Source organism: Varanus komodoensis, unplaced genomic scaffold, assembly GCF_004798865.1.
Source record: "Varanus komodoensis strain SLA01 unplaced genomic scaffold, ASM479886v1 scaffold38, whole genome shotgun sequence".
Lineage (NCBI taxonomy): Eukaryota > Metazoa > Chordata > Lepidosauria > Squamata > Varanidae > Varanus > Varanus komodoensis.
In genome coordinates this window covers 7,431,147-7,454,132 of record NW_025335909.1, presented here as the reverse complement: position 1 = coordinate 7,454,132, position 22,986 = coordinate 7,431,147, and the positions used below count along the sequence as shown (strand labels likewise).

Sequence of the window (22,986 nt, the reverse complement as noted above, 5' to 3'; positions counted from 1 at the left end):
TTGGTGGGAGCTGTGAGCCACGTCGGATAAAACGAGGCTTTTTTTCTGAGTCTGCAAGCCTAGGATGGCGCAGCTGGCGCTGTTACCTGCTTTCTTCCCAAGCCGGTACATTCCAGATGTGCTGGACTACAACTCCTGCCGTCTCCCAACTGGCTGGAAGATGGTGGGGGTTGTAGTCCAGCACATCTGGAATGCACCATGTTGAGGAACACTGAGTTAAGCCTATGAAAAGGGGGGCGCAGAGGAAAAGGAAAGATTGGCCCATCCGCCCAGTTGCTTGCTGTATCCCACAGAGTGGCTGGGGATGCGTCCGTTTTTGCAAGGCTCTGGAATCCGCTTCCACTTCTAAACATGCACATTTGAAGATCCTGCCCTCCCCTGCCGCTTCCTCCGCTCACTGAGCCACACAAACCGCTTGGCTACCTCCAGTGGCGCCGAGGCCACGGTCCGGCCCTGGAAGGGCCAACATCATTTGCAACTGCCAGGCCAGCTGCTCCTCTGCGTGGCACGTTGTCTCTTCCCTCTGGCAGCAAAGAGATACTGGGCTGTCCTGTTGCTCATGCTTCCACTCCACCAGCTGCAGCCCACCCTTTCTCCTGCATGAGGCCACAATGCGTAGAAGCCTCACCTCTCGGGTTAAGCTGCCAAATAGGTCCATCTGGGAAAGGGGGAGGAGATCGGGCAGTTTCCTCCCCTCCTTTGCTATATGAATAGTTTTCAGCACTGTCCCTGCCTTTCTGCCTGTCTCTTTGGTGCACTCTCCTTTGCTCCCGTACACAGCAAAAATGGTAAGGCTTGCAAATCTGTTACCAATTTATTTAACACAAGGCAAGGAAAATCTATTGTTCTTCCATCTTACAGAATAAACTAGGGCTATTTTTCCCAGTAGAAAAATTGGAAATACATATTTGTTTAGAAGTTTGGAAAACAGGCTCAATTTTGGGCTGTCTTACAAGCATCCTAAATCAGTGTATGAACTGCTTTCCTCAGATATCAAATCGTTGTGACGAATAAGCTGGTACATTGTTAATTCTTAATGTTACAGTGAACATACATTCAAGTATGTATTTACTGCCTATTCCTGCTATTGGTCATGATCTTGAAGTACACTTAATGCTTTCTTATTTTGCAAATACTATTTGTTTGGTTTTCCTTCTGGAGCAAATATGAAAAGAAATAATGACTCTTTTATTCTGTTTGATCTCTGTTCACTAGACAAGTTACACAGATAAAGGGCAGAAGGTAAGATGAGTTCCACCATATGCCATTATATACTTTCTTCCCAGTCCACGGTGGGTGAGGAATCCTCTTGCCCCCTGCTGAACGGCATTATACCACTTTTTCTCCCTACTGGATGTTCCTGGTGAGGAAAAAGACAGAAGAGGCAGGCTGGAAACATGAGAGGGTTACAAGAAGAAGACGGCCGTGTCTGGGCTCCCCATCAAGTGGGAGGAACAGGGCAGGGCATGAATAAAACCTCACCTGTTTGGGACCCTCCCCAGTAGTTCTCCCCACGACCTCCTTCATCTTTTTTCCTGCATGAAAGAAATCCATTAAGGGGGAAAACCCAGAATAGCTGCTGTGCATCCCCTGAGTCAGAGCCCTCCATTCTGAAGCAGTCTGTTCAACTATAATTAATGAGACAAGCGCATTTCTTAATTGAAGGGAATTGTCCTGGGGCTGGGGCCTTTTCACACATTACTCCAGCAAACCCGGGTCAGCTACTAAGTATAGATGTAGCTGGGAGCAGCAGCCAATCCTGGCCATCTCCGAAGAGTGGGATACAGGAGTTTTTGTGCTCTGTGTGCCTAAAACTGACATTGTAACGTGTGAAGAGGGCCGGAATGTTGTGTGCATTCTGCGGTTTCATATTTGAGCAAAGGTGTGTTTTAAGAAAGAAAAGCCCCTGAGGTTTGTGTGTGGGTATGAGAAACATGACGAAGCCACAAGCCTGCCAAAACTGAGTACTTTTTAGAGAAGCAAAAAAGGCAGGTGTGTCTCAGCCAGCTAGGTTGGGAACTGGAGGCCTTTTTCTGGCGAACCTTGCACCCCAATTAACTTTGACTTGAATGGGATGTTACGGGGCATAGTAGCTCTGGCTGGATCATATTCTGCAGCTGCAGCTGCAATTGTAAAAATACTGGACTGCATTATTTTACTTCATATGAACCCAGCTATGATGCCAAGCCAAGCCAAGCCGGTGAAGGGGCCACCACTAAATCCAGTGGGTTGCATTCCCCGAATAAACCTCATTTTGTTTGACATCAAAGAGACAGGCATGTCATGAGCGGAGTCGGCTGGAGCCGGGGGTCAGACTAGATGGCCTGGGAGACCCCTTCTGACTCGCTCTGTTTCTATGTTTCTATATCATAGGCTGTAGGAAAGGAGTAAAACACGCCCCTCGCTTTTAACATTGCTCGGGGAGATAACAAAAATCACTCATTGTCAACCAAACTATTTGCGCCTCATCCCCTATACAGAGTTAAGTAAATATTTTCCAGGAGAATTAATATTTAACAAAGCAAGGTTATCAAATTGGTGAGTGCAAGTATTGGTGAATGGTGGGAGGATCTTTTCAAAAGTGAAAGAATCATGTTATTCACCCATGACCCAAAGGCAGATGCATTCTTTCAAGGGGATTTTATCCAGCTGGTTATCAATCGATAATTTTGCAAAACACAAATGCTTCTTCCTATTCAAGTTGATCTGGATATCAAAAGAAGGCCAATTCCTCCTTCCCTTTGAATTGGAAATGGAGGTGTTTATTTACAGTAGAAGGCCTGTTATTTAACCGAGACCTGAGAGATGGATAACTCGTCCAAATTGCATCTGAACGTGGGTTTTGTTCACTGGCTGGGCATCCTGGGAGTTGTGGCCTTTTTCTCTGCCCAAGCAGCCATAAAGTTGAGCACCAAAAGTGCAAGGGAAGCTGTTATTCAGTCCTGTAAGAACATAAAGATCACAGGCAGGGAGAGATTATTCATGCAGGAGAACCTTCCCTCAAGGACCATGAAGCTCAGGTGGGTGGACTGAACTTCCGCTTCCAAGTTCGATCAGGGGCTATAAATGTTTGCGTTTGCTGACCCAGCTCAGAACCCTTCGCTTGCTTCATTCCTTTGCTCATCAGTGCGTCACTCCGTCCGATTCCTTGAGCAACCAAAGTTGGCAGTTGACCTCGTTCTAAGCACCCCCGGGACACTCCCCATGGGAGCGGTGCTGGAAGAGTCCAGAAACGGTGCCAAGTTCTCAGTGAAACACGAGGGCCCATGAAACGCGAGGTCCCAGCTGTTAGGGAGCAGCGGCGAGGGGCCCGCATGGCTCTGGGGTGGCGGGGGCGGGGGGAGAAGGAGGGCGCCCCTCCTGGCCTTCCTTCGAACTGTGGCGTGGACGGGCCACGGCTCAGTGGCAGCAGCTGCATGGCCCGCAGACGCTGCGGGGCCCATCCGTGGCCGCTGACCCACGGCTCCCGGGGAGGAAGGCCTGAGTATCCAAACAGACACTACTGGCTTGAGCCACGGACGGTCCAAGGTGGAATGAAGGTTGCTTCTTTCGGCGATGCTGGGCCAGAGCCGGAGAGACGTGGCGGGGCACCTCCCGGGGCCCGTGGGCCAGAGCCCCTGGATGTACTCCTCTGCCTCCGAGCCTCCTGCCCCAGCCCAGACAGGGATGGTGGCGACGCTGCGGTTGCTGCACCCCCTTGCTTTCCTGCCCCGCGCAAGGAAGGCGATGAGAGCACTGGGGCGGCAGAGGGCTCACGGAGGAGGGTGAGGCCCACGGAGGGCATCTTGCCTGCGGAGACAAATGCCCCATCTGCCCAGGGCTGGGGTGCTCTGTGCCTGAGTGTGTGACGCAGTAACGGTGTGCCTTTCGTCCCTTCAGCCTGACAGGGGCCGCTTCCTCCACTTCCACTCGTTGACGTTCTGGGTGGGCAACGCGAAGCAGGTAAGCGCCCCGGTCGGCCCCCGAGGCCCTCGGGTCACCCGCTGGCTCCGAGGCGCGGAGGGTGTGTGGGCCAGGCAGCGTTGCTACTGGGTGCTGCGAGGGGAGGAGGTGTGGGGGAACTCCAGGGCAAGCTGAGCTCGGTTAGGGGCTGCTGCGGCGGCCTTTGGACCAGGCTGATGCAACCCGGCTGCCTGCATGGATGTTTGCTGGAGGCTGATTGGAGCACAGGGCGAGAGAGAACGAGCCCGCGAGAGAGAGCGAGCGAGCGAGTGCCCCATCCCTCGGCAACAGTTTCTGACCCACCGAAAGCCTTTGTCCGACGCTGGGTGGGCCGCACATGACCTCCACTGTGTGGGTCCCAGTGTGGCCACACGGCCCGATTCCCCATGATTCTGTGGGAGAGAAGTTGGGGGGCGCACGCCTGGGACGCAGCCCCACAGCAACCTCCAGCTCTTTCGAGAGGGGGTACAGCCCCTCCTTCAGCGCTGTGCTCCCCGAGCCACTAGCAACCAGCGAGCGTCGCCTCCGAGGCCGAGGCCCGGCCCGTTTGCCCAGGATTAGACGGGGCAGCCGGATGGCGCCTCTTCTTATCAGCTGTTACTTTCCATGTGTGAGACCCGGCGGGGAATCGGAGGCGTGCGACCCTCCAGCCCCCCGTTCGAGGGAGAGGAGCTGCCCCTTGGGGCCTCCCAGATGTTCTCCTGGGGCTCACTGGAGCGGCACCAGAACACCTACCGTGGAGCACCAGGGTGGAGAAAGCCGGGACGGAGGGATGCCTGCGTTTCCCCTCTCGTCTTGAAAGAACAGCCTGGCCTGCAGGAGCAAGCAGGACGCAGCTTTTCCCCTGGCTGCATATCAGCCTGGCTGGGAAAAGCTTTGCTGGCTCATGTCTGCCGATCGGGGCCGCTATTGAGGGCGTAGGAGCAGGGCCACCCGAAATGTTGGCAATGCTAAGAAATTTGGCAACCCACCCAAGTGTGTGTGAGTCTCAGAGAAATAGTGTGGTGCGGCTGGAGAGGGAAACGGCAGCGGGGAACTCTAAAGCTGTTAGACAGGGAAAATCCATTTCTAAAAGCAGGATGTTCGTGGAGAAAACAGGACAAAACGGAACTCCGGCAAAGGAAGGGTTGTGGAAGTCGGGTAGGGAAGGGAGCTAGAGTACTTGGAAAGCCACCGCGCTTCTGTTTGTATGTTTTTAAGGCTGCCTCGTTTTATTGCAACAAAATGGGGTTTGAAGAATACGCCTACAGAGGTTTGGAAACGGGAAGCCGAGAAGTGGCGTCACATGTGGTGAAGCAGGACAAAGTAAGATGGGGACAAAACGACTGCAACTGACGCGGCACCGTCCCCGTCCGACGGTGCGGCCGCTGCGGTTTGCGTCCGGTGCAGCGTGGCTCCTGGCCTTGCGGATTCGCTGTGTCGGTGTGGGCTGGAAGAACCCCCCAGGCAGGGAAGGGGAATTTGGGGTGCTGTAGCCCGAAAGAGGAGAACATGGGACCATGGAGGCGAGGCCACCCTCTCGAGAAGAGGCTACTGCCTTGCGCACTGGCCTTTCTCACTGAGCCCTCGCCCTGATCGGCTTGTAGATTTGCAAATAGATTTTACTAATTTATCTATTGGCCCTTGCAAAGCATCCCAGGTGGCTTCCAGGGCCCCCCCCCTCTCAATTTCACCTTCACAACAGACCTGCGAGGTAGTGTAGACTGAGAATCCGTGACCTGCTGATGCCCGGCTTCTGCAGGTCCATCTTCTGACGGGTGACCCAGGCCAGAAGGCTACTGCAGCCGCTTCAGTGGTGGCCAAGCAGAGGCTGTTGCCGACAACAGATGGGCTGGCCCAGCTGGCAGGGAGACCCTCTCCAAAATGGGGTGGACTGCCACAAAGGAGACAGGCTGGGGGGGGGGGCAGAGGACTGGTTGTGAGTGCACTTCTCTGTGTTTGGCGTTGATGTGGCATCGGAGCAAGCGAGGGGGTGTACCCAGAACGGGCGAGTTTAGTAGCACTCCACAGAATAAGAGGAGGATAGGTCCCTGCCCCAATGGGCTTACAGTATGGGGACCGTAGGAGGCAGAGATGCCAGGGGAAGGCATCGCTGTTCTTCCCCATCAATAGCTTTTTAGAAAACCACGAAAAATAAGCTCCTGCCACCCCAGTTCAGCTTTTAGAGGGGCTTGGGGGACACCGCTGAGTCGGGTTTCACTGTTTTTATTTGTACGGTAAAGCCAGGCCTTTTGACACTCCAGAGATAGGCTATAACATCACCAACAATGTCCATGTTCTGGGCCTTTGCTTCTAGAGTTAGTTAACCTTGCTTTAATTAGCAAGGTTCATCAGTTAACCTTGTTTGAGTGGTGCTCCTCCTCCTCATTCTTCTTTCCAGATTATATTTGTCTTCTCCTCAGCTCTGAACCCTGGGAATCAAGGTAAATTCAGTCTGCTCTGGGCTGACCATTCCGTAACTTAGATGCATATGGTGAAAGTCCTCTGAATTTTGCAAGCTCTGCAGGGCGCACGCAGGAGGGGCCACGCTCAGTCTGCCCGGGTGGAACGCAGTTTATTTTCCCACACGGCCTTTCTGGCATCCTGGCCCACGTGGCTCTTCTTCATTTAGGGGCACCTGGTTTTGCAAGGCCAGGCTGAGCCGGTCTCCTGAGAGCAGGAGTCTGTCTGTCTTGGGAATGAGATCACCCTTAGAACCCGGGGCAGATACTGCTGCTCTGAGAGGAGGCGAGCGCAGCCGAGGCGTGTCTGGGTGTGTGCGCACACGTCCCGGTGCGTCTGACGGAGCAGCCCTCGTGCAGAGTGCCAAAGGATCCTCCTGCACATGCTTTGTCCTGGGGTACATGCAGCTCCCTGTAAACCCAGGCCTGCGGCAAGGGAAGTTTGCCAAGGGGAAAGGGGGACAGTGGGGACCGTTCCTGAACACAGAGCGCGTGAAGTTTCCCATCTGAGCTATGCTGCCTCACTCCCTCTGTTGTGCCTAAGAGCCGCTGATGAATCGCACCTCCGTGAACCGGCCTTCAGTTTTTGCTCCGTTTTCACTATGCAGAAATGGGGGAGCACCTGGTACACCATGGTGACGGGGTCAAAGACATCGCCTTTGAAGTGGAGGACTGCGATTCCATCGTGCAGGTAAAACCGCAGCTGAAGAGCACTCCTGTGTAACTCCGGAGCTTGCTCTCCTGCGCTCATGCTTTGTCCAGCAAAGAGTGCACCCGTTCTTTCTTCTTTCCTTCCTTGCTCAGAAAGCCAGAGAGCGTGGAGCCAAAGTGGTGAAGGAGCCCTGGATAGAGGAAGACAAATACGGGAAGGTGAAGTTTGCAGTTGTTCAAACGGTAAGAGGCCGTCTTCTGACCTCAAAAACAGAAACAGCAGGAAGGATTGAAAAGACAGCTGCAGAAGTCGGGCAAAACAAAACAGGCAGCTGCAAGATTTAATTCCCAATATAGTTCTCTTATGGTGTACCTGGAGAGATGGCTCTTCACTCTTCCTTTATTTGCTTCCTGAAGGGCACCGCAAAACACTGCCTCCCCCCATCCCTGCCCCTTCCCAAATTTGAGTAAAAACTCTCTGGTGCAGCACAAGCTTTCTTTCCCAGGTTGCCAGACACTTGGCATCATGGGAAATGGCGGTAGCACCGATTCCTCCCGGTGGGCAGCTGTCCAAAGTGTGTGTACAACTTTTAGAAGCACAAACCTGGATTTGCAGTTCCACACCAGCTTCCACATCCCGGTTTCGTGGGATGAAGCCGGGGACCTTCCCCGTGCTGGATCTAAAGCCAGTGGGAGCCGTTAGCAAAGCAAAGCCATATTGAAACATCATGGTTTCTTCTTTGTTTCCCGCCACCTACACCCGGCCCAGTATGGAGACACCACCCACACACTCATAGAGAAGATGGACTACAAAGGACTGTTCCTTCCTGGGTTTGAGCCACCCCTCTTCAGGGACCCAGCCCTGAAACATCTGTGAGTACCTGACTTGACTCGGTTCATTCTCTGTATGTCCAAGATGTTGGCCAGGGGGACCATTGTGTGTGTATTTATTTATGTATTTATAGGCCTCCTATAATGGCTACATGTATTTATAGGCCTCCTAAAATGGCTGAGGCCTTCCTAGGCAGCGTACAATACATTAAATGTATTAAACCATGATGAAATATTAAAAACCTATTAAATCAGTAACGTATTAAAACATCTATAATAACAATATAAAAAAGAGCCTCAGCATTCAGGGGCTAGGTGTCAGTTTTTTTCTAAAAAAGTATGACTTTGCCTGGCACCGAAAAGAAAATAAAGATGGTGCCAGGTGAATTTCCCTAGGGAGGGAGTCCCAAAGATGGGGATACAGGAGGGAGGTGCTTGCAGCTTCGGGGCAGAAGCGTAGCATGTCTTTAGAATAAGAAGAGACTTGGCAGGGTGCGGGAACCAGGACAAGGCCGCATGTCCCTGGTGGTCAGAGGATTCTGGCGAACTCTCGGGGAAGGAATGGGCCAACCGGGGCAGCAGGGAACGAACTAATGGAGGGGCTGGGATCCTGCGCAGCATGCGGTGGCCTCTTGCTGTCGGTCCCACTTGTAACATTCTAAGCTTAAAGGAGTTTAGACGTAGGGTCATTCCACAAACCACGCAGCCACGAACCCAGATTTGCCACAAACGCTGTACACGCAACAGGGAACCGGTTCTGGCTCTGTGAGAGGAGCTGCACATGGCAGTTCCAGAGGGGGAAAGTCTTGCTGCTTTTAATGGAATCCTCTGGTATCGCTCGGGACGTGGTTATATTTCTGTGTATGCACTATCGAGAGTTTTACGTGTAGGTTGAAAAAAGCCCCGGTCCTCATGTTCACAAAGCTTTTGGTCAAAGGGAGCTGATCTCCTGGGAATCCCAAAGGTACAGAGTCACCTTGGCCCAGAGGGATGCCTGATCTCACAGCCATTCTTTTCCCAGGCCGCCAGGAAAGCTGAATTTCATTGACCATGTCGTGGGGAACCAGCCTGACCAAGAGATGGTTCCTGTGGCCGAATGGTGAGCTCTGCCCAGAAACGGGCTGCTTCCCCTGCCACTGACTGCACTTGCAAGGACTCTGATGAAAATGTAGGCGCTTCCAACCTGGGGCTCCTCCGATTTGGGGTCCAGCTCCCATAATTCCTGGTCATGCCAGCTCGGGAGGGTGCAAGGTGAAAGCTCAACAAAGCTGGAGGGAAAGCTAGCCAGTTATTATTATTATTATTATAACATTTCTATGCCGCCCCTTGCCGAAGCCTCGGGGCGGCTTACAACACAATCAAATACATTGAAATACAATAGAACATAATATATTACCATTAAATACAAAAATACAAAAAATACATTGAGTTACAAACATAATAATATAAAATTAAAATTATCAGTATAAAATAAGTAAATAAATAATATAGGAGGAGAAAAGAGAAGGAAGAAGAAGTTGCCCTGGCCAGATCATATATTTTAACAATTAAAATGATGTTTAAATAAAAAGGTCTTTACCTGGCACCGAAAGTTCTAGGTTATCTGGTGCCGCTGTCCTTGTATATGAAGAGATCGAAAGGAATTGGAGGAGAGAGACTCTCTTACCCTGGGGTCTTTCTCTCCTGGGGCCCAGTGTGGACACCTGTCCCATCCCCACCCACCCTGGCTTGCCAGATCTCAGGAGAAGGCAGATCCGCTCCCACACCACCGCCGCTGTCCGCAGTTGGCTGGAGACTCTCCGGGGCAATGCTCCGGCTGTGCCCACAGCTTGACTTTGTCAAAGATAAAGTAGCCATCCTTTAAAGGCTATTTGCTGGGGGCTCTCCAGGTTTAGAGGCTGGAGTCTTTCCCAGCCCTCCACGGAGATGCCGTGGCCGCCTGCCTCTCATGGCCGCCTTGCAAAAAGAGCAGGTTGATCTGGAGTGCGGCCCTGCAGTGGCAGGTGAGCTCACCTTCGGCAGGGTGACGATTCCTGCTTTTTGTCGCTTTGATTTCCTGTTTGTGCACAGGTACCAGAGAAACCTCATGTTCCACCGGTTCTGGTCTGTGGATGATAAGCAACTGCACACGGCTTTCAGCGCTCTCCGGTCTATTGTTGTGGCCAATTATGAAGAGACCATTAAAATGCCCATTAATGAGCCTGCAATGGGGAAGAAGAAGTCTCAGATCCAGGTGAAAACCAGAGGGACCAATTCCAACAGGGGAAAAGGAGTCGGCTGCTAAGTGCTGGTGTCAGGGTCGAAGGGAAAAGGACCCCTTTCGCTCACCTTCTTTTGTCCACCATCCAAAGTCCCAGTCCAGCATTCCAGCCAGGACAGCACACCGTACCCGTTAGCCAAAACCGCCTTTCTTGTAATCCAGGCCCTGTGCTTGCTGCACCAACAAACACACTCATTCCCTCATCTGTGTGTCGGACCTTCAGCTGCTTGCACATGGCCGTCCTGTCACCTCTTCATAAACTTTGCTCTCGGCCAAACACAGTCGGCTTCTTCCACCTTTGCTCACAAGGCTCCTCTCCAGGTGCCATAACCACTTCATTGCCCTTTTCTGAGCAAGAGCTTAATAGCGAAACTTTTGTGGACAGATGCTATGAAAAAGCCTCAGCTCAGTGTTATTTTTTAAAAGCATCTCATCAAATGTTTGAAAACACCCGTGAGCACACCTTTTGTGAATATACGAAATAGTCTGCCTGACGCAAACTAGCGCATGCCCGCGCGAAGAGCGTGTGCAGATATGGCCAGAGCGGCAAGCGGACCAGCAGCACCGGACAGTTTTCCCGAGTGGAATCAGCCTGGTTTCCTTTTCTCCAGTATTTGAGGGTTGACAATGCATTAATCAATGGATTTGTTTGCCTGTTTAATTTAATCATACATACCTTTGTCACATTGTGTTTTCCTTTTTAAGGTAGCACGCTCGGTTTTAAATTTCAAACAGCTACAGGGAGGGGTTTGGGTGATGGCACCTAATCTAACCCGCTGGAGCTGTTCAGAGGGGTACTTTGCAGCAAAACCCAGTAAGACTGTGGTAGTAGAAGCCAAATTCCGTACTTCTGAATGTCTTGTGTGTGCATCTTTTCGCTTTGCAGGAGTATGTTGATTATTACGGAGGCGCTGGAGTCCAGCACATTGCTTTGAATACCTCAGACATCATTTCTTCGGTAACCATTCTCACATCTCTGTGTCCCCTAAATCTATGTCTGGCCTACCCACCTTCTGAAGCAGCCCATAGATGGTAAAATACCTAATTTGGTTGTTGCAGATCACAAACTTGAAAGGACGTGGCATGGAGTTCATGTCTGTTCCGTCTACCTACTACCAGAAACTTCGCGAGAGGCTGAAATCGGCCAAGATCAAAGTGAAGGAGAACATTGATATACTGGAGGTCAGTTGGCTGCCAGGGGTGTGATGTTTCTGTGGAAGGGACACTCTAGGACCGAGGAGAGCCGAGTTCAAATCCACTCTCTGCCCAGTGGGTGACCTTGTTATAATTAATGCCTCTAAGCCTAATGAATCTCACAGCTGGTACTAAGCAGGTACTAAAGCATGGAAAGAAAAGCAGCAAAGTACCTTGTGGAAGCTTCATCACATGTGTTGGTATATAAACAGAAAGGAGAAACATGTTTTGCATGAGCAGAAGGCCGTGAAGACGATTCACTTGTGATCGAAACTTCGCAGCTATTTTGTCAGCTGCCAGCTGCCAGCCTCTTTCTGTCTTGGCAAGAAACTGGGTCAGCAATGTTTGAAGAACATTCTGGAAAAGGAACCCACAAAACGTACCTGTCCAGATCAGTGTTTGCCAGCGGCTCTGCCTATTCATGCTTGCCTGTGTTAGCTGCTTATGACTGAAGCTGTCACAGAGGAGACAACTTTTCTTGTTTCTCCCAGCCTTGTTGCCTGAATGAGATTCTTTCTCACCAAACGATGCCAGCAGAAGCCTGGGAGACAGAAGAGATATGACTGGCTGGGAGGAGGGGATGTGGACAGAGGCAGTCGACTTTGGAACAGCCAACTTACTAAAACGTAGCCAAGTGCTTCTGGGCAACTTCCTTCACTGTCCTCTTGTTTTCTTTTTCTCCAAAGGACCTCAAAATCTTAGTTGATTTTGATGAGAAGGGGTACCTGCTCCAGATATTCACAAAGCCTGTCCAGGACAGACCAACGGTCTTCCTTGAGGTCATACAGCGCCACAACCACCAGGTTAGTTCAGCATCGGAGGCTAAATGGAACGAAAGGTGCTTTTGCAGGTGGCATGCAGAGGCGAACGTCAGCACCCGTGGGTGTGAGGAGGGGATGGTGGCTCTCGGCCCCCTCCAAGCAGCTCCCTCTCTGCACCGTCACTGGAGGGAGTTCACTGACCCGTGTAGCCGGTCCTTCGCACCACTCAGGGACCCCAGCGGGTATTTCTTCTTGTCCGCACAGCCAGACTCGGTGATCTGATGAACTCCGTAGAACTCCTGGCTCAGGACTGGGTTAATTGCTCGGAGCCGCTACACAGACTGCTGCTCTCTCCTTCCTTCTGCCGTATAGCCGCCTATACAGGTGGAGCCCACCTGCCTGGCTTTAGTTGCCTGCCTCTCTTCAGGTCTACAGATTTCAATTTGCTATTCTGGACTCTTGACTTTAGCCTGGTCTGAACTATGCCCTTCCCTCCAGCTGCTAGGACATGGCACCATGGCCAACTTTCCCAAAGCACAGAATGTTTAACAAGGCAATTCCACTTGTCTGGCCGAGAAGGCATTTTTAAACATTTGTGATGGTGCTCTGCTTGCGTGCGCATATGGTGGGTGCTGCCAATAGTTAGCAATTGTCCTTTGGGATGTCAGCTTTGGAGCAGAAAAGAAACCCTATACTCACATGGAGTGGTGGTGGAAAGGAATTGCTTCCGAACTCCAGGGACTGCCCAGCTACCTAAAAGAATGCTAATTATTCTCCTGTTTTCTCCTCGGGCTTTAGGGATTTGGTGCTGGAAACTTCAAATCTTTGTTTGAAGCTATTGAAACAGACCAGGATGCCCGGGGAAACCTCACCATCCTGACACCCAATGGAGAATCAGAGGCCATGTGATGCGGAGCAGCAAAGGGGACATAAATACGGAAAGTGTAATGGGCTTACAAAAGTGGGCAGAAGGACCTTTGCCCACCATCAAATGGTCTTTTCTTTTTGACTTGAATAAAGAGATTCAAAGCAAGGACGTTTCCTGAAGTGTTTTGGGGACATGGTGCTTTCAAGAGCACCATGGAGTACTATCCCACACACAAATAGGCTGTTCCTGATTCCAACATTTAACTAGGGAGAACTGTTGGGAAAGGACCCATACAGCTTTTTTATCGTATTAATAAGAACTGGCATTCTGGATCAGATTTTGGGCGCATCTACTTTGTTTTTTGCAACCACTGAAAAAACTAGTTGCACGTACTCCCCGGGAAGGGAAGAAGGGTGGGGTTGTGCTTCTCAAGAACTAGTAAACCAACACATAGGTCTTCTGTAAGAAAAGTCAGTATATTTATGGTTTGCTTTATAAAAGTTACTATAATACAATGGTACATAGTATTCAATTCACAAAAAATATGAACAAATATGTACAGCATGACACACCCACAACAAAAAAACACGTTCTTCAAAACAAGGAACATACTGATGACAGCGCCTAGGTGCACAGAACAGTCCAAAATTTATACAGTTTTAAACAAAAGGGAACAGAAATGTTTAAAAAAATCCTAAACCTCAGCAGAACTTTAATTCTGCCTTTTTGTTTAAAGGAACATAAAAATAGATGTCATTTATTGCAAACCATTTTCCTTCCCCCTTTTAAAGGAGGTCTTTATTTTTCACACTGCGAATTAAAAAACCAATTATCTTTGCAGAATTAATGAAACAGGAGCAAAAAGGACTAAATTTCCCCCCTCCTCGGCTTTTCTTGTTAAGAACTGCTTCTCGAATTGTGAGCATTGTTCCCCACCCCATTTCAGCAGCTCTAGTGAGAATGCAAAAGCTCCGATAGAGCACACAAGGCTCCGCATGAGTAGGGCTTCTGTGGCTGATGGGTATAACACCCTGCCCAGGTGGAGTTTCATGTGTGCACTGGAGCACCTTGGAGCTCTAGACTCTGACCAATGCATTTTTCTTTCCACTTCTACAAACACTACATTGGTAATTGAGAAGGAACAATATAAAATAGAAGAAAATTTATATTTGGAAAAAAAATCAAAGTTGCAGATTTGCTTAAATACATTTTAGGTTGTCATTAATAGACTATACACATTTTCTTGTCTGAAATAAATAGATTTTGCACGTTAAGGTATCAGAAAGGCAAATAAAAAAGCCTCAACTTGGCATTTTTTTTAAATCTTCAGCTTCTTAATGCTTCTAGTTTGATCTACGTATTTAACAAAAAAATTGTACAAAATTTACATTATACATAGCTTGACACAAGCTGTAAATGCTGCCAGCTCTTTCCCTCAGTGCACCCCACCGCAATCTTCCACTCTCAGTTGGAGGTATTGGGCTGGCCATCTTTTAAAAAACGAACTTCAAACTACAATAGTCATTTTTAACAAAATATTTACATGCTTTTGAAGTACAAACAAAACAGCCAAAAAACAAACAAAATCAACATGTTTCTACAAGAAACAGTGTTTTGAAGAGAAGAGTTGGAACGGTTGCTTATGTACAGATGATGTGTCCATTTTAAACTGCAAAATTTCATTTTTCCCTCTTTTTAAAAAACGTTTTATACAGAAATGCACTGAAATGATCCCTGAAAATAGGTCACAAATGACAAAACTGAAACAACTTTCCATCAGAGTTTTGAACTATTCTTCCCCCTGCTGTAGAAATAAACTTCTTAGACAATATAAATATGTGAAAGACAGGGACAGGCTCCCTGCCTTCCTCCTGAACTCCCAAGATTTTGCCTCGAACTAGACACTGGGGTGGGATGGAGAAGGATGATTGTATGAAACCAGGCAGGCTGGGATTTAACACAGATAGACGTTTGCTCAAAAATAACAGTCCACAGAATCAGTGGAAGCCAGGTTTCTTTGAAGAGGAAAAGGCTGGTGGGTGGGTGGACAAGGATTTGGCACTCCTGGGAATAGGAGGGAGGTGTGCGGGTGGAGACTTGGAAGGTCATGGTGTGCTCCTCGCCGGTTGGACTGCCATCCCTTCCCAAGAACACAACCAAGAAGCAGCAGGCCCTGTCTAGAGTGGAGGCAGAGGAGCCAAACATTCTCATCCAAGGGTCCTTCCCTTGCAACTCGGTGCTCCTCAAGGAACGGAAGCTAGTCAGCTCTGGAAGTGTCCAAAGGTACTTGGGTTTGACGTTCAGGATATGCTTGTGCGTATGAATAGAAACACTTCTGAAAACTTCCCTCCCCAAAGCGTGGCCAGGCGGTGCACTGACCCTCCAATCCTGCTGCCCCTTGAAGGAGCAACTCTACCACAACTTCTGAGCCAGGAAGTTGCTTCCTGTTCTGGCCCAGGTTATCTGGCAGAAATGAAGTGAGGGCCACACTGTCAATATTGCCATATTCCCCCAAGGAAATGTGTTTCCCAACTATTTGCCCAACTCTTCGGAATCAGATGAAGAGCAGACGATTCATACAGACCCTGTCCTTCCCAAGTCTCCATGTGAATTTCAGTGCTTATGCAACAGACGCTCCTTGTGGGCTCTGCTCATGCACGAAGCGGAAAGCACAGAAACATGTGTATAGGATGCTTACTGACAACAACCCTGTCACGAGAGAGATGTGGCTTTCTTAAAGATTGGAAGCCTAAAAAGCCAGCACCACACACATGCCAAAGAAGTTGCAAGAAAGCAGGAAGCTTACACAGAAGAGAGCGGGGAGGGGGAGGGATGCTGGTCTAAACCAACCAACTTCTCCCAGAGTCCGGCCTGCATCCTCCATACCCAACTGCTCGAGTTAATTCTGACAACCCAAACTGCAAGGGCAAAAGAACCTCCCTGTGAAAAACAGCAATAAGGCAGCTTGAGCTGGTCTTAAGTTCCTTCCTTCCTCTGGGCCTTTGGACATAAGAAGTGGAGAGGCCATCCACTAAGTCATTCCTAGAGAACTTGCTAGCCAGAAGGAAGCAGAAGACAAAGCCATCCAAACAACGGGTTGCAGCATTCCTGGGTCCTGGGATGGCGAGGAAGAAGAAGAGGGGATTCCCTGCCTGAGAAAATGTTTATGCACACTCCAGTTGCCTCAATTCTTTGCTAGCAAATCATGTCTCTGTACAGCAGATTTAAAGTATAGCAAATTCAACACAGGAACACAAAATCAACACGTACTGAACATGGGCAAATATTTTAAGATTTGCCTAGCTTAGCAGCCTTTGGACTAATTTCAAAGAGAACCCTTTAATAGATGGGTTTTGAGCAAGAATCTTCTTCAGGGAAACCATGGCAAATATGACACACCCTTTTCTTTGGTCAAATTGAAAATGTCAATACACAATGTTTGCTTAGGTGATCCCAATTAATTATCTATTGTTTGTTTGTTTGTGTTTGCTTAGGACAGGTGTTTGAAATCAATGATATGTTTAGATTAAAAAGCTGGTTTGCTGCTGAAAATCAGCATTAAAAGTATGGTGTGATAAGGCCATAGAGCAGCTGCTGCCTCCCCTACGGACGCCTCCGCATCGTCTTTTGCCCCACTGGCCAGTTCTGCAGTTGCAGCGAACAGAGTCAGTGACAATGACACTTTCATTCGGCTGTTCATTAGGGTGGCCAAAATAAGGGGGGAAACCCTAAAATAAGGGACATACGGTTAAAGAGTTGTGGAACGATTGGCGAGAACAACAAAGCAGGGGAAAGTGTCCTTTGGGCGAGGGTGCCAGCGAAGGGACAGAATTTGTCCTCGCTCGTGGCACATGTGGAGCCCAGCGGTGTTACCGCCTCCCTTCCCCCTGGCTGCCTGTACCGTGCTTTCCTGCGCAAGCCTCCCAGGAGCGAAGATGCCCAGTCGCGGAGACTCAGGCAGCACCCCCAGTGCCGTGTGACCAAGGTTCAGGCAGCATAAATAAATTCTGCATTTACCAGCAAGGCATCAAGCTCTGCTCCAAAAAAGAGAGGCCCACCCATGCTTGACACAGCGAACAGTTCCTCCCTCTTGGATCCCAAAAGGATCAGCAGCGTACTAATGACCACAAAGGGGGCTCCCTCAAGCCAGGTCCAAGTATTTCCGATCTCTCTTGAGAGAAGACGAATCTGTGCTTGACGCTCCCCCCACCCCGCCCTCCCTGCTCCCATTCCCACTGGAAAGCAAGCACCCCACATTCATTTGGCAGCTTTTGCTACACCCCGCTCCAACCAGCTTCCGTTTATCTCAAGACCTCTTCTTGTTCATTCTCTGCTTCACATTTTGAAAATGTTGAATATTTCCTGCTCTCCCCCGAGCCAAACAAAATTCATGAGGAAAAGGTAGCAGCATTTTATAGAAAGAGGAACGATTTTAAACAATAGGAAGGTACCGTACGTGGCCCAGGAGAGCCGTGCGATGGCGCAGCAGGCAGAGGGGGAAAGAGACAGTGTTGTGATGTACAGTGCCACTGAAAAAGTGGAACTGTTTGGTGGGGGAGTTCTGGATCTGAAGACCAAAAGCACCTGCAGCGTGCAAAGTCCTGGTGTGCGTGTCTGCAATTTGCATTTCTCCTGACAGAAGGAAAGAATGTGCCCAGCACGATTTTCTCCCCCCCTCGCACTTTCCTTTCCCCCCTCGATTTCTTTCCTCCAACTTTTTTTGGCAAAAGTGCGACACCCATGGTTACCACAGTCTGGACAGAGCCAATGCATGGCAAACAGCCTTGGGTTTAATTCAGGGTCCCTCTACAGTTCTCAGAGCCACACAAACAGGGGATCTTGACGTCCTCGATGGGGAATTTGTAGTCGTAAGTGATTTCCTCATTCACACTGATGTGCTGCTTTGAGTAAATGACAATCTTCTTTTGGGATTCCACTGTGATGACTTTAGCATAGCAATTGGGCTAGAGAGAGAGCATTCAAAGGGTTAATTCAGAGATACTGCCTGGGTTATTTAGCTTTTGTGAAGAGGAAGGCAGGCACATGATGTTCCCCCTACCCCCTTTAATATAGGAGTCATGCTGAGAAATCAAGCATGTGGCAACTTTCACCTAGGGAGCGTGATGGAACGCGAGAGGCCAAGCAGCACTTACATTGCAACTGTGATTAATAAACCTGGCAAAGTTCCCACACTTGGTTGCATCTATGATTGTGTCGTGGTCAACTCTGAACATGTAACTGCTCCCAATGCCTTCGTCCTCGTATCGCTTCTCTCGCATGTCAGCGATTACCTGCAGAACAAAGCCGGACGTCACCAGAGGTACTTTCTAAGTCCAGTCACATTAAAAAATGGACGTGACTATCAAACTTTGTGTTTATCCATTTAAAATAATCATTAAGATGTCCGATGGCTGAAAAAAGCAGCAAGATATCACTATTTGTAGAGTAAGGCAGCATTTTCACATGGAAAAGCAGGTCATGCCATCCCCTGAACCAGTGGCTACTTGTGTGCTAAAGCCTGACACAGGAGGCAAAGAGCCCAGGCGTGTGTGTGTGTGAGAGAGAGAGATTGACGAAAGCTTCATGATTGCCGCTTCATGATGGCTCAACCGCACTTCCAAGTCCAACGGTGGGTTACCACTTTTTATGCAGCCGGGGATCACTTTTTTGACCCCATGAAAACCACCACTCACACAGCAGTCTTCCTCCAAGCCGAAAACTAGCACAACAGACTGGCCCTCTCTCTGGGGTGTTACTTTTCTATATGCAGGGATATGTTTTGCTTTGTTTTAGAACACGTGGCGCATTAAGATTGCATGGACTGTAGCCCACTTCATCAGATAGATGACCTATCATGTACCTGATGAAGTAGATTTTATAAGTTGGAGTGTCTTTCTCAAGACTTACTTACTGACAAGAAGAGCCTCAAGTTGAATTACGCTGGCCTTGCCCCATCACTCAGATACGACCCACTCAAAATGGAACTGAGCCCTCAGGCTGCAAGGGATTCTGTACCCCAAACTGGATGGGGAACATCCAGACTCGAGGAGATGCACCTTCTGGGAGAGCCGCTTACCTGCCGGATGTTCTGTCCCACATATTCAATCACCATCTCATCAGCAGCAATGGGCTCCATCGCAAAGAGTCCCCAGTCATGAATGTGGCTCTTACAGAATTTTAGCTTTTTCTTCCGGAACTACATGGCAGGGAGAGACAGGAGGCCACTGTGAGCCATTTGCTAGGAAGCTAACAAGACACAGAGGTGTGCTTGTGAACTGCTTTGGCGTCTGGACAAATGAGAAGTGGTCCAGAAATACAACAGTAGCAACGGAAAGAAGAGCATTCTGCAACATTTCAAGTGTACCTGCTAGGCTGCTTACTTTGGACTGCAGTGAACAATACCTGTGACCCTGCAGAATTGCTCCGCAAAGCCTGCCCTAGGCCAGCATTTACTCCTCCCTTGCCCCACTCTTATCACGTCACAACTTAGAAGGCAGAGAGTTCGCTGGCCAACAGAGGTTAGAGGAAGTGCACAGTGCCAGGGGGGCAAGCGGTACAACTTACCTTGAGTTGATTGAATTTGAGCAAGTCACTGTCACAACTGCCGGTGAAGGAGGACAGAAGTCTGCGTTGCTCGGATCTCCGCTCAGAGCCAGCACGAGTTGAAACGTGCACCTGGGCAGGGATGCTCATTCCCTGTGGACAAGAACGGGTCAGCTCAGGGTGGCTGGACTGGTAAAGAGGCTTGCTTCTGAGGGAGGGTCTGTGGGGGCTGCTGTATCTGGGCAACAGGGCACCTTTGTCTGACACATGCCAGTTCTTGTTGCAGATCTGAGCACACCTCCTGCACAAGAACACAGGTTGCTGCAAGGAGGCAGCCTGGCCCCAAGCTCTGTAGCAGAGCCCCTGCCTGGCCCACAGACTGTGCTGGTTCAACCCCTGGCATCTGCAAGCTGGAAGAGCAAAGGCAGAACCTGGAAATGCACAGCCAGTCACAGTATCTGGTACTGGGCTAAGTGAACCAATGGCATGGCTCTTTATAAGGTGGCATCATACGCTTGGACTGAAGCTGGGTCAGCTTTCCCCCACCCCGCCCACCCCGCAGCATATTGAGTGGCATTGGTCGCCAGTACAGGGAGCTCGCCACACGCACTTGTGTATCAGCTGGAGGTTCTTCCGCAAACGCACGGCTATTATTGAGGTATTTCAGCTTGTCTTTCTTGTCAATTTTGTAATAGCCTTCACTTCGGGCACAGCCGGTAACATGTTCCCGCATTCCATCATCCCGTTTCTTCTTCTTTGGGAGAGAAAAGTTGGTTGGTGGCTCTATGTTAAGGGGAAACCCAGCTATGCCTTACTCATGAAATGACTCTTTTTGCTCTAAGTCTAACAACAATAACAACAACAGTAACAACGACAGGATGACAATGACAGACTTCAAAGTTCTGACATAACTTAGGTCAGCGCATGTTAGCCCAAGTATTTGCATTTCATAGAACTCTGCCAGGTAGAATTCAGTTCGACTTAATGAAGAGTTTTGTGAAACTTGTAAGCTCGCATGCTCCTCTACCAAAGCACAGTTGGTTCAATTAAAAGCTACTTTTTATCTATTCTGAATCTCTGATCATTGGGGCAGCATCGCAATTGCCATAAAATGAACTGCCTAGAAGAGAAAACCTATCAGGAAGTTTGTTTTCACCTTCTCAAATGGAGATTGGAAAACTTATCCAATATACCAGGTAAGTTATCTGGTCCAAAATCTTCAATTTTAAAAAATTAGCAATACTTTCAGAATACAAGCTTCTGCAATTTCTGGGCACTCAATACAAGTACTGTGCCCAGACAAGGCTGTCTAAGAGCAATTTTTCTTTTCTTACTTTATTAGAGGAATGTTTGGGTTTTTTTGGACCAGAATGGTGGGGTGGCCATTGATGAATAAGCTGACAGATTTGTTGAATGCCAGGGAGAAATGGGCAATATTAAAAGCAGCTCAGTTTGCTCCTTTAATGCCTTCATTTAGAAAGGACTTTTTGAACAGACTATAACATGGCTACCGCTCTGGAAACAGAGGAGCTAAATTATGTTTCTTTTATTTTTCCACTTTGTTTGAATGCATTGTTCCTGACAGCGATCTGTTCTTGTTCACCATAATGTGTGCCTTTTTGTGCTATACTGTGAAGGTTTATTGCTTGCATTAAGTATGGTTCAGGCAGACTGCAGCAGTGCCCTTAAATCTAGCTGTTTGAAAACCGCTTGTTCCCAAGGAAGCCCATTCCAGTAACCCAGCAAGAAAAGGATATGAGGATGGTAGACCCACAGAGTATCGTTGAGCCAGTCCATGCCATTGTCCTGCTGCAACAAGTGATCATACGTGACACAAAGGAAGTGGATATCCTCTTCGTCGATCCCCCCATTCCAAATGTCATACAAAATGGTCATCTCCTCAAACTCGGAGCGGGGCCTAAACTGATACCGATGTGGGGAATACTCAGGGGAAGGAAATGTCGGGACATCATCAGGCCGCTTCTTCTGCCGCCTCCACTGTCGCTTGGATTTCAGGTAAGCTTCGTCCTCTTTGAACTCCTCGTTCCACTGGTTCTCCAGCTCTTTAAAGGGAAGCTTCTCTGCTAAAACTTCTGGGGGGACCTTGTTGTGGAAGCAGTCATTCCGGAAGTCCAAGGTCACTGCTTCTGGATCTTTCAGGGGATAAATGGCCTCGGGATGGCTACTCAGCAGCTCTTTGCTCACAGCACTTTCCGTCAAGGCTACCGGGATGGGAAGAAGAGGAGGCTCCATGGGCTTGCTCGAATAGGCATCCAGGAGAGGGCCCAGCGGGGAGGACCGCTTTGGCCGACCTGGCTTCCTTTTGATAGGCAGGACAGTAGAGGGAGGGGGAGGAGGGAGGGGAGGTGGGGAAACTACAGGGACATCTGGGAAGGGCAAGAGGGACCGTGCATCCTTCGTGCACTCCTCCAGAGACATCTTAGTGTCCATAAACAAGCAAGGTCGGACAGGAAGGGGTACCGGTTGGCCGGGGGGCAAGTCAATGTGTGGGTGGAAAGCTGGGATGGGGGGGCTGACAAGGGGAATGGGGGAGGGGGCTCTGTTCACACAAGACAACAAGGAAGCACCAAGAGGTTCTTTGAAGGCCTTCTCATCGGGCTCGTCGTCGGAGGGCTTCTTGCCAGACAACAGGCAAGGAATGGTAGGGTCTGGGAACGTTGGTGTGAAGGTGAAATCCCGCCCGGGAGTCCGAGGGATGCCACCACTGCTGATCCCCGGGGACTGGGATGGGTAGGAAAAGGGGCTTCCTGGGGCTTGAGGCGAACTTAGGGTCAGACTGCTCCCTGTGAGAGGGGCCTCGCTGCCCGGCGTGGCCGGCACAGTGTCCGTGCTCTGGGACTTGGAGAGGCTGTGGGAGCACTTGGCTAAAATGTCCCGCCCAGGAGTCCGAGGAAGCTCTTCCCCCAGCAAAGCTTTGCTCACAGTTAACTGATCGGGGATCTTGTCAGGAAGAAGCAACACTCCTGCTCTGCTGGGTCCCATGGAAGGAAGAGGAAGCGAACAAGGGAGCACAGCACTGATGGGAGACTCCGAGGGAGCCAGAACCTCCCTGCCAGGAGCCAGAGGGAGCCGGGCTTCTTCCTCAACAGCGGATCGTGGCCAACCTTTTGCCTGAGCTTCTGCACTGCCATCCTCAGCCTTGGTGAAAAAGGAGGGCTTGCTGGGCAATGATTCTCCAAAGGGGCCCCCTGGGGTTGGCGGTCGGAGGTTTCCTTCAGCCTGCACCTCCGACTTCAGGCCATCCAGCACCTCCGGCTCCAGCACAATATCTTGCTCACATACCTCCACTGCGAGAAAGGAAGGAGAAGGCAGAAGTAACACCATTTGATGGGCACGGATTTTGCTTTGGGTGTGCTGCACTATGGAGACAAGCTGACTCAGAGCTGAAGGGGCCCAAAGGGCCCCTGAGAAACAGTCATTGTCACCCACACAGAGAAGCCAAGACAAAAGCAGCGCTTCTTGCATGACACCGGG

At 49.7% G+C, this 22,986-nt stretch overlaps 2 protein-coding genes across 4 annotated transcripts in view; one reads left to right on the top strand and one right to left on the bottom strand.

The window, feature by feature from the left end:
- The first annotated feature begins 735 nt into the window (after nt 1-735).
- On the top strand, nt 736-13,113 carry HPD (4-hydroxyphenylpyruvate dioxygenase). The gene is made up of 14 exons (XM_044440691.1): nt 736-788; nt 1,216-1,242; nt 3,880-3,942; nt 5,143-5,247; nt 6,323-6,365; nt 6,992-7,074; nt 7,188-7,277; nt 7,804-7,907; nt 8,887-8,964; nt 9,936-10,098; nt 11,012-11,083; nt 11,185-11,307; nt 12,006-12,122; nt 12,879-13,113. Exons 1-14 carry the CDS (start codon nt 786-788, stop codon nt 12,987-12,989), a joined length of 1,182 nt encoding a protein of 393 aa, XP_044296626.1. The 5' UTR covers nt 736-785; the 3' UTR covers nt 12,990-13,113.
- Nucleotides 13,114-13,405: 292 nt separating this feature from the next.
- SETD1B (SET domain containing 1B, histone lysine methyltransferase) overlaps nt 13,406-22,986 on the bottom strand; it is a 46,416-nt gene continuing 36,835 nt past the window's right edge. For 2 of the 3 annotated variants that reach the window (XM_044440921.1, XM_044440922.1), the window contains exons 13-18: nt 21,249-22,799; nt 20,102-20,268; nt 19,513-19,644; nt 19,025-19,144; nt 18,102-18,239; nt 13,406-17,912 (exon numbers count right to left, since the gene is read on the bottom strand). In XM_044440921.1, the coding sequence (XP_044296856.1) occupies nt 17,739-17,912; nt 18,102-18,239; nt 19,025-19,144; nt 19,513-19,644; nt 20,102-20,268; nt 21,249-22,799 (2,282 nt within the window). In that variant the 3' untranslated portion in view covers nt 13,406-17,738. The remainder of the gene's footprint in view (nt 17,913-18,101; nt 18,240-19,024; nt 19,145-19,512; nt 19,645-20,101; nt 20,269-21,248; nt 22,800-22,986) is intronic. The other variant, XM_044440924.1, reaches the window with a different exon arrangement.

Excerpts from the sequence above, each read along its gene's own strand:
- HPD (XM_044440691.1), top strand. Across the intron at positions 1,243-3,879 it reads ACACAGATAAAGGGCAGAAG|CCTGACAGGGGCCGCTTCCT; the intron begins GTAAGATGAGTT and ends TCGTCCCTTCAG. Across the intron at positions 3,943-5,142 it reads GGGTGGGCAACGCGAAGCAG|GCTGCCTCGTTTTATTGCAA; the intron begins GTAAGCGCCCCG and ends TATGTTTTTAAG.